General features: G+C 46.3%; 1 protein-coding gene across 1 annotated transcript; it reads right to left on the reverse strand.

The window, feature by feature from the left end:
- Positions 1-859: 859 nt before the first annotated feature.
- On the reverse strand, positions 860-1,565 carry LOC147852272 (uncharacterized). The gene is made up of 2 exons (XM_087334176.1): positions 1,314-1,565; positions 860-1,131 (listed from the first exon to the last, which is right to left on the reverse strand). Exons 1-2 carry the CDS (start codon positions 1,521-1,523, stop codon positions 1,048-1,050), a joined length of 294 nt encoding a protein of 97 aa, XP_087190302.1. The 5' UTR covers positions 1,524-1,565; the 3' UTR covers positions 860-1,047.
- Between the last annotated feature and the right edge of the window lie 15,331 nt (positions 1,566-16,896).

The following is a 16,896-nucleotide window of genomic DNA, read 5'->3' on the forward strand; positions in this document are numbered from 1 at the left end:
CCTCAAAGCTAAACTTTCACAAATAAGGATGACTCTTTGAATACTGGAGAACTTCATAATTTGCACACCTCCCTTAGGAAGAAGTAACTGACATTAGGATCATGCATATAATAATGACCTCCTCACTGCACACACAAGCTACCCTAGAACAAAAATGAGAGAGAAAGAGCACCAATGGAGAGGAGATCTTGAATACCACCATTACTTTATGTCTGAATACTATATTATTTCTATGTACAAGCTTGATGGGGTCAAGTGATATGCGAATTAATTAAGAGTCAGGCAATGCAATTTTGCCAGAACTAGGGAAGATCAGACATAAAAGACAACTAACAGACATATGTGAACCAGACATATGTGTGACAAAAGATGGTGAATGATGAACATGTTTTCTGATGACATAGAAGACAATGAATTGGCATTGACATACTATTAACACCACATTATTTATTTTAAGGGGTGAATTAGAATATGGTTTATTGTAGGAGATTCATGCGGAACACAAACCATCATGTTTGAGATATTACAGATCCCTGGAAAATCATTTCACTAATTGAGACCTTAAGATAGCAACAAAATGAGATATTCAAGATTGATCGAAACATCATGCAACCAATTGAGGTTCTATGGGGCTGAGAGGCCCTCTTTTCCCTGACTTCTAAAACATGCATTGCATCAAAGCTTTGGTTTTCTACCGTAGATCTATCCATAATCTTCTCTATGACATCTCTAAGATTCTCCGTTGATCTTGAGAACTTACTTCTGAAGTGCACGTTTGTCTCACCATTCTTGTAGATCCCAGTAGCTATATGGAAATCGATACAGAAACAAACAGACAGAAAAAACGCGGATGACTCAGTTTTTGTCCAGCAAGGGAACGTTATCATTTCTTTGATTTCGATGCATACGAACCAATTAACTACGAGAAAAGTTTGTTTTCTTTTCTTTACCCAAGAGTGGTTTTCATTTCAGATTCAGTAACAAGAAAATCAGATAATTCTGTAGGATAAAAATTATGGAGAAATCATCAGAGAATGACAAAGATGCTCAGTTAGGTATAACGAGTGTCTCTCCTGCATAGATGATATCACCATCGATTCCATTGGCCACTCTCAGAGCGTCCACGGAAACCTACAATTCAGAAGGAAAGGCATCGTTTTAATCATCAAAGGTAAACGCATCAAGGAGGAGAAGAAAAACGAAGAATAAATGCAAAAGGAAGTCACGCATGGTGCAAGAAGAAAAAGGAAGCCATAGAAATGATTGGATTGGAAACTTGAGGAAGAAGAAGGAAGGAAGAGAAAGGAACTTACGCCATATCTCTGAGAGATGCTGAAGAGAGTGTCCCCTTTGGAGATCTGCAAGGCACCAGCAGAAGAGGCTACTGCAGCGATGCTTGATAGAGGGGAATCCCGGGATAGCGACTTGGCTGCAGATTTGTAGATACTCCAGGCGATGCCGCTCAACACTGCTGCTCCTGCAGCCTTGCCTGCAAATCCTTCGTCCACGGGCCCACCCGCCATAGCTCCAAACCTTACTACTACAGATATATATCTATAGACTATATATATATATATATATATATATATATATATATATATATATATATATATCTGATGACACAAAAGAAGCACGAAAGCAGAAGGAACAAAGAGCTACAAAGAGCTCTTTGTTCCTTATCTCTCTGTCTGTCTCTCTCGGAAGGCAGGAGTCTGTCTCTCTCGGAAGGCAGAAGGAACAGAGAGCTCTTTGTTCCTTATCTCTCTCTGTCTGCGTCTCTCTTTGAGACTAACCCACACCTTTTACGACTATGCTTTTGGAATTGCAATGGATACCCATGGAATGCGAGATTTGGCATAGAAGAGTTCACCGATGACTCGGATATCACACTTCTTGTTGAAACATGGGGGCATGATACTCAAAGGATTCAAGGTTTAGGAAACTATAATGTACACTCTTTGATATGGAAGAAAAATCCAAGACAAAGAAGAGGACAAAGAGGGGTGACATGTTTGATTAAGAAGGAAATAGAGAAATATGTGTCAATCATAAAAAAATGATGAACATAAATGCTACATATTGCTCAAAATAGAAACACCTAATGATTTGCCCACTTTTGTAGTTGGGTGTTACATTCTTTATCAAGATTCTAACTTTTATGCTTGTTTGGATAAAGATAAACCTTTTGCCAATCCAAAAGATGATATTGCTTATTTCAAATCCAAAGGAGAAGTTATTGTCTTTGGTGACATGGATGCTCGTACAAGAAGTTTCCAACTTGATTCATAAGAATCTTTCATGCCACATATCTCAAGGATGCAAGAGGATATGCAAATGGATAGCCGCTCTTCTTACGATGTAAAAGATCCGGACGAATTTGGGAAGTTACTCCTACAAATGTGCAATAGTACCAGATTGCTTATTGCAAATGGTATTTCCTTATGGCCCAACACTAATGCTTTTACATGTAGAAAACACAATGGAAATAGTGTGATTGACTATGTGCTACTTTCCGAAGGTATTTTGGATCGTATACATAAATTCTCACTTGGTGAATGGACACCGAAATCCGATCATAGGCCTTTATGTATTGATCTCAAATATATGCATAGGTTTGATTGTGAGAAGGCCATTGAAGATAATAAACAACCGCACTTGAGCATGAACCTTAAGCGAGAGCCCATGAATCCCAAGATGGTTGATTATATGCTACAAATGACAAAGATACAACATGGTGCCACACTAGAATGCAAATGGGAAGCTTTCAAGAAAGTCATTCTCTCCTGTACAAACAAATGTTTTTCAACCAACCGCACATCTTGGAAATGCACCAAGAAACTTAGGAAAAATCGGTTTGATAAAGAATGTCGTGAAGCTCGAAAGTGCCTTATGGTTTTGGATGTAGTTAAGGATAAAGAGAATTACCAAAAGCATTTGCATGAGTATAAAAGGCTTATTCAAAGAAAGAGAAGAATATGGGAAGTTACTCAACAATTTATCCAAACGCAAGAGAAAGCACATGCATGTGCCAAAATTTGGGGAAATCTAAAGGGGAAACGTGTTGAGAGTTATGGTGACTTAACTCTTCACGAATTGTCTATGCATTGTAAGAATTTATATGAGTTATCTCTTGCTAGAAAGATGATGTGTTATGGTTCTCTTTCACATATGTCTCCCTTTTTTACAATTGAAGATATATGCATAGGACTTAAGAAATTGGCCTCCCGAAAGGCAAGCGGTCTTCAATGTATAAAGGCTGAAATGCTCAAATGGACGGGAAAGGAATCACATGTATGGATAAATGATATGTTTAATGATGCATTGCAACGTGGCATGTCGTACAATTGGACTACAAATTGGATCAAACCTTTACATAAAGGTGGAGATGTAAATAATGTAAACAATTATCGAACCATCATGGTTGATAGCACCATTGATCACCTTGTCACCCTTCGAGTATTAATGGAGGAAAGTGTTAGGAAATGGGTCCCTCCGGATGGAAAGAGAAGAGTCGAGTTGATGAGAAACCGAAATCGTGTAGACAGCCAACTCGGAAGACTATACTTGTAAATAGTCTAAATATGCCCTTATGGGCTACATTTGTAAATAACCCAAAAGGTGTACTAGTATAAGTACTTAGGGCAATCATGATGATTATGAAGAGTCATTGTTAAAAGGTTACTTAGAAGGTTGACATGCCTCTGTAACTGCGTAACAGTAAGTGAGTGAGAGTGAGAGAGTGTGTAACTATGTAGCCGTCTGTTGACGAAGTAGAATCTTGAGGTCGTTGCCTCGAAGCTTCTAGTTGTACTCCTTTTAGCATAGTGATTCTGTTTCTCGGGGTTTGTGGACCCGCGTGGTTTTTCCCATTTCGGGTTTCCACATTAAGATCATGTGTTTCTGTCTCTTGTGCTATTTCTGTTTTCGTACTTTACGTTCCTTGCACCCGAACATTTGAACGATAAGCCGGTTGTGGCTGGTCATGATTCTCGATAGAAAGTTTCCTTAGAGGTAAAGGTTTATATTGTTGCTTTGTAAACTTCAAGAAAGCTTTCAATATGGTACCTCGTGAGCATATTTGGAGGCGACTGGAAGAACTTGAGGTGCCAAGTGAATATATTCTTGCAATTTCCTGAATTTATGAGAATGTTATATGTTGTGTGCGCATGAGAGATAAACTTTCAGATTTTTTCAAAAGCACTATTTGTTGAAAACAGTGCTCGGCCACCACCGAGGAATAGGATCAACTCACAGAAAAACAGGAAATACAAAATGCACGAAGACAATAGAGAGAAGAGTACACAGGATGTTTTACGTGGAAAACCCTAAATGGGAAAAACCACGGGAGTCCTCAAACTCCAACTATCACTATAAACAGAGATGTACAATGGTGAAGCTACAAGGCAACAACCTTGAGCTCACTGTCTTCGCCACAGGCGGCGGTAATACACAGAGGCAACGACCTCTTCGTCTCTCTCTCTCTCTCTCTCTCTCTCTCTCTCTCTCTCTCTCGGCTGTTCTCGCTTCGCTCCCTCTCAGTGGAAAACGAAAAATGAGCAACAACAACAAACTGTTTGCCCTAAGTCATATTTATACACATATGACTTTCGGGCTATTTACAAATAAAGCCTAGAGGGCCCTTGGCAAACATATTCACAAATATGTCCCCGCATCCGGATCTCTCTGTCCGGGTACATTCGTCATCCGGCTCCGTAGCCGGGGTCTTCATCATCCGGCTCCGTAGCGGGGTCTTCGTCATCCGGCTCCGTAGCCGGGGTCTTCGTCATCCGGCTCCGTAGCCGGGGTCTTCATTCCCGATTCCCGGACATCCGACCATCCCATCCGGAGGGACCGTAATCCCAACAAACTCCCCCTTCACTTCGGCATGGGATGTCTTTCCAGTCCGACCCTCTTCCGGCATGCTTCCAGCTTGTCGGGTGTGAGCACCTTGGTCAGCATATCCGACCCGTTCTCGTCCGTGTGGATCTTCGTCAGCACGAACTCCTTGTCTTCTATCCTTTCCCGGATCCAGTGATATCTTCGCTGGATGTGCTTCGTCCGGGAGTGATAGGCCGCGTTCTTTGCAAGGTGGATGGCACTCTGACTGTCGCAGTAGAGTCGGTACTCCTCCTGCCGGATACCGAGCTCTCTAATGAAGTCCTTCATCCATATTATTTCCTTGCCGGCTTCAACAGCCGCCATGTACTCCGCCTCCGTGGTTGACAACGCAACCGTCTTCTGCAGCCTCGACTGCCACGAAACAGCTCCCCCTACATACGTCATCACATACCCTGATGTGGACCGGCTGGTATCTGCATCAGCCGACATATCCGAATCGGTAAAGCCGTCGAGTTCGGGCTTACCGGAGCCGAATCGGAGGCACACGTTTGCCGTGCCCTTCAGGTATCGGAGTATCCACTTGACCGCGTTCCAGTGCTCTTTGCCAGGATTGCTCATGTACCGGCTCACCACTCCGACTGCATATCCTATGTCCGGTCTTGTGCACACCATTGCGTACATCAAGCTTCCGACGGCAGAGGCATATGGTACTTTCATCATGTCCTCCTTCTCAGCCTTTGTCTTGGGGCTTTGCTTGCTGGACAACTTGCAGTTTGCCGGGAGGGTTGACCCGACCGGTCTTGCTTCCGACATGTTGAACCGGTGAAGCACCTTTGTCACGTACTTCTCCTGTGACAGCCACAACTGCTTCTTCTTCCGGTCCCGGATGATATGCATCCCTAGTATTTGCCTCGCCGGACCCAGGTCCTTCATTGAGAAGGTTCGGTGAAGCGCTTTCTTCAGCATCCGTATCTTGACCTAGTCCCGTCCGACGATCAACATGTCGTCCACGTACAGGAGGAGTATTAGAGAATCTCCTCCTTCGAACTTCTTCACAAACACGCAGTGATCGGACTGCGTTTTGTGGTACCCTTCGTCGGTCATGAAAGAGTCGAACTTCCGGTACCATTGCCGGGGAGCCTGCTTCAGTCTGTAGAGGCTCTTCTTCAACCGGCATACTAGGTGCTCCTTCCCTTTCTTCTCGAATCCTTCCGGTTGCTGCATGTAGATCTCTTCTTCGAGGTCACCGTGAAGGAATGCCGTCTTCACGTCCATCTGTTCTACCTCGAGGTCCATGCTTGCCGCTATGCTCAGCACCGTCCGGATGGAGGTCATCTTCACTACCGGGGCAAATATCTCGTCGAAGTCGACGCCCTTCTTCTGCTGGAACCCCTTCACCACGATCCTGGCTTTGTATCTCGGGGGGTTTCCGGCATCTCCCGGTTTCAGCTTGAACACCCACTTGTTTCGAAGTGCCCGCTTTCCTTTCGGCAACTCCACAAGTTCGTATGTGTGGTTCTCATGCAGGGAATCCATCTCCTCCTGCATGGCACTTAACCACCTGCGGCTATGGGTGTCGAGCTTTGCTTCTTCAAAACTCTCCGGCTCCCCCTCGTCGGTTAGCAGCACGTGCTCTGGTTCCGGAAATCTCCGGGGGGCCCTTCTCTCTCTTAGAGGATATCTCCGTTCCGGAGCTTCGGTAACCGGCTCCTCCGTTTCCTCTTCATCCGAATCCATTTCGGGATCGGGGCCGGTTCCGGTATCAGTTTCATCTTCCTCGGCCGGTTCTGTTTCTTCACCGTCTTCGGCCGGATCCTCGAGTGCTAACCGGTCCCTTGCCGGTCGGGACTGCTCCTCGTAGAGTTGATCCTCACCGGTCGACTTGGAGCTCTTCATCTTCTTCTCCGACTCCCAGTCGGCGAGTGTCTTGTCCTCCATGAAGATGATATCTCGACTCTTGAATATCTTCTTGTCGACCGGGTCCCACACTCGGTAGCCGAACTGGTCGTCGCCGTAACCGAGGAATATGCATGGCCGGGTCTTTGGATCTAGCTTTCCTCTCCGGTCCTTTGCCACATGCACATATGCGAGACACCCGAACACCTTCAGATGCCGGTAGGATACTTCCCTACCGGTCCACACTCTCTGCGGCGTGTCTCCGTCCAAAGGTACTGAGGGTGATCTGTTTATCACGTATGTCGCCGTCGACATTGCCTCAGCCCAAAACCCCTTGGGTAATTTCGCATGCGCCAGCATACTCCGGACCCTCTCCATTATGGTCCGGTTCATCCTCTCGGCCAGCCCGTTCAGTTCCGGCGTCTTCGGCACAGTAAACTCGAGCCGGATTCCCTTCGAGCGACAGTACTCCTCGAACTGCCCCCGGTATTCCCCTCCGTTATCCGCTCGTATCGCTTTCAGCTTCTTGCCGGATTCTCTTTCCACTCTCGCGTGGAGTTCTTTGAAGACGGACAATACTTGGTCCTTTGTCTTCAACGGTGCCGTCCACAGCTTCCGGCTATGGTCATCTATGAATGTTACGAAGTACTGGGCTCCGCCATGTGACTTCGTTTCTACCTGACACACATCAGTGTGTACCAACTCCAATGGTACACTACGTCTCATCGGTGGTCTTGAGCGGAAGGAGGTCCGGTTTTGCTTACCGGCCAGACAGTCGGTACACTTCCCCAGGTGTACGTGCTTTACCGGTATCAGGTTGTCTTCGGCAAGCCTCTTCATCCCCTTCTCGCTCATGTGGCACAGTCTCTTGTGCCACAGCTCACCGGTAGTGTCGGCTGCCACGTTCAGCTCCTCCGGACATAGCCGGGAATTCATCAGGTACAGTGTGTTGACCTTCCGGGCCCGAGCCACTATCAGGCTCCCTTTGCTGAACTTCATGACACCGTTCCGGATGCTACCCATGTAGCCTTCATCGTGTAGCCTCCCGGCTGAAATCAGGTTCAATCGAACCTCCGGAACGTGTCGAACATCCTTCAGCAGCATCTTGCATCCGGTTGATGTCATCAGCCACACGTCTCCTATGCCGGCAATCCGGCATGTACCTTCATTTCCCATCCGGACACAGCCGTGCTCACCGGCTGTGTAGGATGAGAAGTATTTCTTCTCCGGGGTCAGGTGGAACGACGCTCCGGAATCGACCACCCAGGTCATCTCTTCACCGGCAAGGTTCAGCTCCCTCTCTTCGGTAATGAGCATGATCTCCTCTTCACTTGCCGCGAGTGCCGTCGTTCCTTTCCGGTCCTGCCCTCGCCGATCCGGACCTCTCCGGTCCGTGGCTCCCCGGTATGCACCGTTTCGCTCCGGTGACTTCTTCGAATCGGTACCGTCGGTTCCGTTGTCTTTCCAGAAATGCCGACAGTTCTTCTGGAAGTGCCCCGGCTTCCCACAATAGAAGCATGTAGGTCTTCCCCTCGACTGCGACCGTGTCCCCGACTTCTCCCGTCTTTGCGGACTCCGGTTCCGTTGTCTTCCCCGTTCCGATTCGGTAAGCAGCGCCTTCGAGTCGGAGGCCGGTTCTTTATCTCTCCGACGCGCTTCTTCATTTAGAATACTTGTCTTTACCGTTAGTAAAGACAAGTTCTCTTCCTTACAGGAGGTGCTGAGAGTAACTACCAAGTTCTCCCAGCTCTCCGGAAGGGTACACATCAGCATGATGGCTTGCATTGCGTCATCCAACGGGAACTTGATCGCCGCAAGCTGGTTCACGAATCCCATGAACGTGCTGACGTGTTCGACCATGCTCTCGCCGTCCCGGTACTTAAGATTCACTATCTTCCTCATCAGGGAGGTCCGGGTCAGAGCATTCTTCCTCTCATACAGTCCGGACAGCTTCTGCCACATCTCATAGGCGTTCGTATCGTTCGCCACATGTTGCAGAACACTTACATCGACATATTGCCGGATCGTCGCTACGGCTTTCCGGTTCAGGAGCTTCCACTCCGACTCTATTACCCCCTTGGGTATCTCGGCATTGTCGATCGGTTCATACAGGTCTCGGACGATGAGAAGGTCTTCCATCTTTATCTTCCAGTCGGCGTAGTTCTGTGAGTTCAACACCATCATGCCCGGAGGCCCACTACCGCCGCCTTCCATTTTCTGTGTTACCGTCGCTCTGATACCACTTTGTTGAAAACAGTGCTCGGCCACCACCGAGGAATAGGATCAACTCACAGAAAAACAGGAAATACAAAATGCACGAAGACAATAGAGAGAAGAGTACACAGGATGTTTTACGTGGAAAACCCTAAATGGGAAAAACCACGGGAGTCCTCAAACTCCAACTATCACTATAAACAGAGATGTACAATGGTGAAGCTACAAGGCAACAACCTTGAGCTCACTGTCTTCGCCACAGGCGGCGGTAATACACAGAGGCAACGACCTCTTCATCTCTCTCTCTCTCTCTCTCTCTCTCTCGGCTGTTCTCGCTTTGCTCCCTCTCAGTGGAAAACGAAAAATGAGCAACAACAACAAACTGTTTGCCCTAAGTCATATTTATACACATATGACTTTCGGGCTATTTACAAATAAAGCCTAGAGGGCCCTTGGCAAACATATTCACAAATATGTCCCCGCATCCGGATCTCTCTGTCCGGGTACATTCGTCATCCGGCTCCGTAGCCGGGGTCTTCGTCATCCGGCTCTGTAGCCGGGGTCTTCATTCCCGATTCCCGGACATCCGACCATCCCATCCGGAGGGACCGTAATCCCAACACTATTGGTGTTAAGCAAGGATCCCCACTCTCACCAACACTATTTGGTTTATGCATTGATGAATTGGAAGAAATGGTTACCAAGTTTGCAAAGGAAGAATGTGAACAAGAAGTTATCATTGGGAATGTTGTGATTATGCTTTTGCTATATGCAGATGATGTAGTGCTTTTTGCAAATAATTTAGGTGATGCACAAAAGCTTATGAAGGAATTGGAAAAAGCATACTAAATTAAGTGCCAATAACTCTAAAACAAAGATTATGCTTGTGAAGAGCCAAAAAAGAGATAAACCATGCATTATGTACAATAATGAGCCACTTGAATGTGTGGAAAGCTTCAAATATCTTGGCCTTAAAGTTCCTTCAAATCATAGATGGAATGAATGTGCTACACGCCGCTTAGAGGCGGGTAAGCGAGCATACTATGCATTTGAGAACACATGCAATCTTGGAGATATTAAGTGTTGGGTCCTCAAGAAATATCTTTTCGACACTTTGGTGACACCGGTTCTTCTCTATGGGGTGGAAGTATGGGGTGGTAGAATGTTAAGAAACAAACGCCCTACACCCTCCTCCTCCTTGAGACGGGATCGCTTCCCATTGAGATCATGGCCATGGAAAGGGTTGTTGAATACATGCTTAAGGTTCAAAAAAGTCCCTCACATCGACTTCCTAGAATTGCATGGGAAGGAAGCAAAAAGATCCAAAAGACGCATAAAAGCAAAATGTTGTGTTCCGGTTGGATGCAAGATATAGAAAAATGGTTTGGTAGATGGGATGTGAGACACTTGCTTCATGATGCATCATTAGATTGCTTTGTAAATGAGGCCTTTTTTCAACGCCAATGTATCATGACATGGGACAAATGTGGAGGCTCACGCTTCACACATTATACAACACATGTTGCACCTAACTACAAAACCATATTCTTTGCGGAATAGGGAAATCGTACACATCGATACATGTTAGAGCCCATACCATTAACTGCCATTCGAACCATTGCTTCCATGTGACTTAGCTCACATGCATTGCGATGTGACAGGGCGTTGGGGTACAAGTGATGAGAGTGGTCGACTATGCACACTTTGCCCTAAACAAGTTCAGGAGTCTGAGTATCACACTTTGATACAATGCTCTGCCTTTGATCATACTTGACCATGCTTTCCACATCTCTTCGATCGAGCCCAATCCTTGCATGAAATCCTCTCACAACCACAATGTGCACTCTCGATTGCAACATTCATTGGTAAAGTTCTTGAACATCGAGAGTCACTACTCACTTTCACACGTATCATGTGAAATGTTATATTTTTGGTCTCATAGGTCATATTTGACCTCCGAAGACGATAATATAATCTATCTCTCTCTCTCTCTCTCTCTCACACACACACACACACACACACTCTCTCTCTCTCTCTCTCTCTCTCTCTCTCAAAGACGAGACAACACTCAAGATGTAATCTCTTATTTAGTCTTATAGGCCATTTTGGCCTCTTAAAAGATGTTACTATATTTGTAAAAGAATACGTGTGCAGAAGCGTATGCGTAAGACACCGAGTACATGGTTCGGTAAAACATCGATTTGAGTATGGAGTGTTTGATGGCTCTAGAATCCCCATCGCCACCTTTTCTTTGAGCAATTCAATGATTTTCGGAATATGTGCCCGTGGCACTGGAATTGGCTTCAAGTTCCACATCACATGATCAATCGTGAAGATCGCCATAAGCTCCACTATCTTTGGATCAACACATCCTATCTCTTTTGGTGTGAATGCGAATGCTTTTCCATGTTGCTCCAACATCTCACAGAATTGTTCTTCCTCATTCTTTAAGAGGAACCCACCTCCACCAATCCGAAGTTTCTTCCTGGTGTCATTCATGAAGGCATGTACGATATCCATGGACTTTCGAAGTGTCGGATCTCTCGAGACTTCTTTCCTCTTTTGTTCGCTATTGGTGGTTGTTTACATACCCGTATTGGTGGTTGTCACTACCCCGCGGATGGTTTCACCTTCTTTCCCATGGTTTTATATTTTGTACCTACCATTGCTTTTTCTTTGTGGAGCCTATCCGGCCCCATTTTCTCACTAATATCGTACATCTCGACCAATTCCACCGGAACTACCCAGTCTTCCTGGCTATTCTCTTCCGCAAGCTCTTCAAGCTGTTGCATGCTCCCATAGAACACTTCTTCGACTACTCCCATGATCTCTTCATCTTCTTTCATGATTGATGCAGACCGTAACTCATCTTGCACCTTTCGGAATTCTTTCTTCATTACTCTGGTTACGGCCGTGTATGAAGATGCCCCATCCGGACCGATTCGTACTTGTTTTGCTCCGAGAGTTTTGTTCCTGTGTGGGGTATCAGGGCTTCTCGGACTATGACTTCCCCACTCCACAACAGTCCACTTAAAAAATCCATTTTTGTTTGCGACAAGAGCTCTCTCTTGTTTCTTTCGTGATTCGATGGCACAGTTAGGAATTGGATAGTTTTCCCTCCGCTTTGGCTCCGAATTCGTGCAAAGGCCGCTCCGCTATCGAGCACCTTTGTCTCCATCTGTGAAGCCGTGATAAAGGGTTGCCCAAGGATCATAGAATGTGAGACCTCATCTTGCATGAAGAAATTTTGGTCAATCTCCACATCTCCGATCTTCACCATCACATCCAAACAAGCCGCAAATAGATCTTCCGTGGCTTTTGTGGCTACCCGAATCTTCCATCCATGGCTGGTGTTTATAGGCCACTTCCCCTTTCGGTAGAACTCCTTGGACATCAAATTGATCTCTAACCCGTGATCAATCAATGCTAGTACGGGCTCTTTGATGTTTCCGATTCGGACCAGAGTCTCCGTAGTTGCGCGTACCCTGTGTGGCCTTGTGTAGTGGGAGTTCGGAATTTCATCCTCCACTTTTGTGTCGTTCATTAGAACGGTATTCGCATTCACTCGTGGAGCATTTTCCTCCATAGTTTGTCTCTTTCTTTTTACAAGATCCACAAGAAGATCGTGAAACTCCTTCTTCGCTATTCCGAGTAATTCCCGTAGAGAAAATTCCACCCGACTATCAAGGATTCTCTCTTCGAACACCTTCTTTAGGTCTGTTCGTTGTTCGATGTCCGAAGTGAGTTTGAATGCCGGAATTGTTTTTCCTTTCCCCTTCCCTTCGGAGCTCCAGCTCTCCGGTGTCTTTGATGGCCCGACCGCATCATCCGTGTGCCATCGTTTCTCATCTACATACACCTCATGCAATTGACATAACGCATGTATGCTATTCTTATCTACGGGCCACTCCCATCCCGTAGCTTCCTGGATGCCCTCCGTGGTGCTCCGGATTTCATCAAAGTCGACTTTCTCCGAGATTTCTAGCACTTCCGGCCAAAAAGATGCCTTTGCTCCATATGACTCCCCCACACGTATTCCCGTAGTTGTCGCATAATTGCTTTTCGCCGCTATCTCCTCCTCTAGGGCCTTCTCATGTTGCCTTTTTGGAAGTTCGGCCGGAGTGGCTTTCGAGAGTCCGTCGAATGAATCCGATTTCCCTCGTAGTAGATAAGATCCCGTCGTAGCACCTCCTTGTGCTCATCGCAATCCTTCCGATCATGTTCAGTGCTATCGCACCATATGCACCAACGGTCCATATACTTGGAACTTGTGGGATGGTCTTCCAACTTCTTCACCATTGCAATTTTCAGATTCTCCATCTCCTTTAGCAACTGCTCCACCGTGGTTGCATCGATTCCCTTCTCGGTCGTAGTCTCCCGAGCCCATGGTTGATGGTCTTCCAATTTGGATCTTGGTTTCAGAATCGGTTTCTGAAACCCTCTTTTCTTCATTACCAAGCCATTGCCCCCTTTTTGTGTATCGCGCGACAATGTCCTACACGTTTTCCCATGTATTGGTGAGGCCACTCTTAGTAGTCGTTGTTGGGAAATCGGTCCATCCGGATGGGATTCGGTTATGAATGAAGAGATCCGGAAACCGGATCGGATGGACCTGGTGAGAACCGGAAGTGAAGAAATATTTGTAAATATGTTTTGAATAAGCCTATTGAGGCTATATTTGTAAATAATGTTGGGAAATTGGTCTCTCCGGATGGGGTTCGGTGATGAATAAAGAGGACCTGGTGAGAACTGGAAGAGATCCGGAAACCGGAGGAGACCCGGTGAGAACCGGAAGAGAGCCGGCGAGAACTGAAAGAGAAGACATATCTGTAAATATGTCTTGAGTAATCCTATAGAGGCTATATTTATAAATAGCCCTAAGTTCATATAAGTATAAATATGACTTAGGGAAATCACTTTGTTATGTGATTGTCATATTGTTGTATGTGCATAACTAATGTATAGAGAGCGACAAAGAGTGAGAGAGAGCGCGAGAGTAGCTACGAGCACTCTCTGTTGTAACCGCCCTCTGGTAAAGATCGCGGGCATGAGGTCGTCGCCTCTATGCCTCCACTTTGTATTTCCTCTCATATAGTGATAGTGGAGTCTGACGGGTCCTGTGGTTTTTCCCTATTAGGGTTTTCCATGTGAACATCCTGTGTCATTTATGTGTACTCTCTCGTTCATTCCCATTTCTGTGATTCAAGACTCGGTTGTGGCCGAGCGATATTCCGCGTTATTCTTCACAAATAGCCCTAAGTTCATATAAGTATAAATATGACTTAGGGCAATCACTTTAGTGTGGTGGTTGTGTTGTTGTCATATAGTTGTTGTATATAGAGAGAGGAGATATAGAGTTATACTCTGTTGTAACCGCCGGTTGGCGAAGATACAGAGCACGAGGTCGTTGCCTCCGAGTCTCTGATTGTACCTTTCTCATATAGTGATAGTTTGGAGTCTGTGGGCTCTTGTGGTTTTTCCCTATTAGGGTTTTCCACGTAAACATTCTGTGTACTCTCTACTTCCCATTTCTGTGTTTCATTTCCATTATTGTGATTCAAGACTAGGTTGTGGCCAAGGAATATTCCGCACTATTCTTCACAATCTGGTATTAGAGCAAATAACACAGGAAATGGAAGAGTCGTTCGGCAACATGTTCAAGCTCACCGGCTCCAACTACTCAGTGTGGAAGTCGAAGATGAGGGATATGTTGGTGGTTAAAGATCTTTGGTTTATGGTTTAGTTCGGGGACAAGAGACTGGATAAGATTGATGCCGCGACATGGCAAGTGATGCACATGAAGATGACGACATACATCCGGTGCTTCATCGACATGAGCCTGTACAACAACTTCAATGAAGAAAGTAAGGCTCATGAACTCAGGGAGAAGATCGACATCATGTTCCAGAACAAGAATGTTGTTAATCGGGTTTCGGTATTCCGGAAGCTAGTGAGGCTCCGATACCAGGACGTCTCTAGTATGGCGGAGCACATGAATGCCTTCTAGGGGCTAATACATCAAGCCACCTCGCTGGAAGTACCTCTCGCCGATGAGGTACTCGCATTGCTCCAGCTCGGTTCCCTCCCGGATAGTTGGGAGACGCTAGTTGTCACGTTGGGGAATGCCGGGCCCGAAGGAAAACAATTGTTCTTAGCAAGAGTGGAAGACGAAGGATCAGGTGCTATCCGTCTTCAAGGAACTCCATGCGAGAGTGGAAAGAGAAACCGGCTGGAAGCTGAAAGCGGTTCGAGCAGACAACGGAGGAGAATACCGGGGGCAGTTCGAGGAGTACTGCCAGTTGAAGGGAATCCGGCTCGAATACACTGTGCCGAAGACGCCGGAATTGAACGGGCTGGCCGAAAGGATGAACTGGACCATAATGGAGAGAGTCCAGAGCATGTTGGCACATGCAAAGTTACGCAAGACGTTTTGGGCTAAGGTGCTAATGACGGCAACCTATTTGATAAACACATCACCCTCAATACCCTTGGACGGAGACACACCACAAAGAATATGGACCGGTAAGGACGTGTCTTACCGGCATCTGAAGGTGTTCGGGTGTCTCTCATATGTGCTTGTTGCAAAGGATAAGAGAGCAAAGTTGGATCCAAAGTCCAGGCCATGCATATTCCTTGGATATGACAATGATGAGTTTGGTTACCGGGTGTGGGATCTGGTTGACAAGAAGGTGTTCCGGAGTCGGGACATAGTCTTCATGGAAGACAAGACCATTACCGACTAGGAGTCGGAGAAGAAGGTGATGAACTCCGGACGATCCAATGAAAACCAGCTTGATGACACAAGGATATACCTGGTTGAAAATAAGATGTTAGCTGGTAACCGGATGACACTCGACGAACCGGCCGGATACGGACAAGAACCGAATAGACAGAAGAAGAAGAAGAAGAAGAAGAAGAAGATACCGGAATCGGACAAGATCCTGAATCGGAACAAATGGAGGAACCGACAGTCAGAAACCAAGGACAGAGATATCCTCTCAGAGAGACAAGAGCCCCCCGAAGATTTCTAGATGTTCAGCACGTGTTGCTAACCGATGAGGGGGAGCCGGAAAGCTTCGAAGAAGCAAAGAGAGACACCCACAACTGCAAGTGGTTGAGTGCCATGCAAGATGAGATGAATTCCCTACATGAGAACCACACGTATGAATTGACGGAGTTGCCGAAAGGAAAGCAGGCACTCCAGAACAAGTGGGTGTACAAGCTGAAACCGGGAGATGCCGGAAACCCATCGAGATACAAAGCCCGGATCGTGGTGAAGGGGTTCCAGCAGGAGAAAGGAGTGGATTTCGATGAGATCTTTGCCCCGGTAGTAAAGATGACATCCATCCGGACGGTATTGGGCATAACGGCAAGCATGGACCTCGAGGTAGAGTAACTAGACGTCAAGACGACATTCCTACATGGCGACCTCGAAGAAGAAATCTACATGCATCAACCGGAAGGGTTTGAGAAGAAAGGGAAGGACCACCTGGTGTGTCGGTTGAAGAAGAGCCTATACGAATTGAAGCAAGTTCCCCGACAATGGTACCTGAAGTTCGACTCCTTCATGACCGACCAAGGGTACCACAAGACGCAAGCTGATCACTGCGTGTTTGTGAAGAAATTTGACGGAGGAGATTTCCTGATACTCCTATATGTGGATGATATGTTGATCATCGGACGAGACTAAGTCTAGATACATATGCTGAAAAAGGCTCTGAACCAGACCTTCTCAATGAAAGACTTGGGGCCGGAAACGCAAATATTGGGAAGGCACATCATCCGGGACCGGTCGAAGAAGCTGTTGTGGTTGTCACAGGAAAAGTACGTGACAAAGGTACTCCAAAGGTTCAACATGTTGGAGGCAAAACCGGTTGGATCGACACTTCCGGAAATCTGCAAGCTATCCGGAAAACAAAGCCTGAGGACAAAGGCGGAGAAGACGGA

This window comes from Azolla caroliniana, unplaced genomic scaffold, assembly GCF_043228905.1.
Source record: "Azolla caroliniana isolate FFs.n. ecotype wild unplaced genomic scaffold, voAzoCaro1.0.p SCAF_18, whole genome shotgun sequence".
NCBI lineage: Eukaryota > Viridiplantae > Streptophyta > Polypodiopsida > Salviniales > Salviniaceae > Azolla > Azolla caroliniana.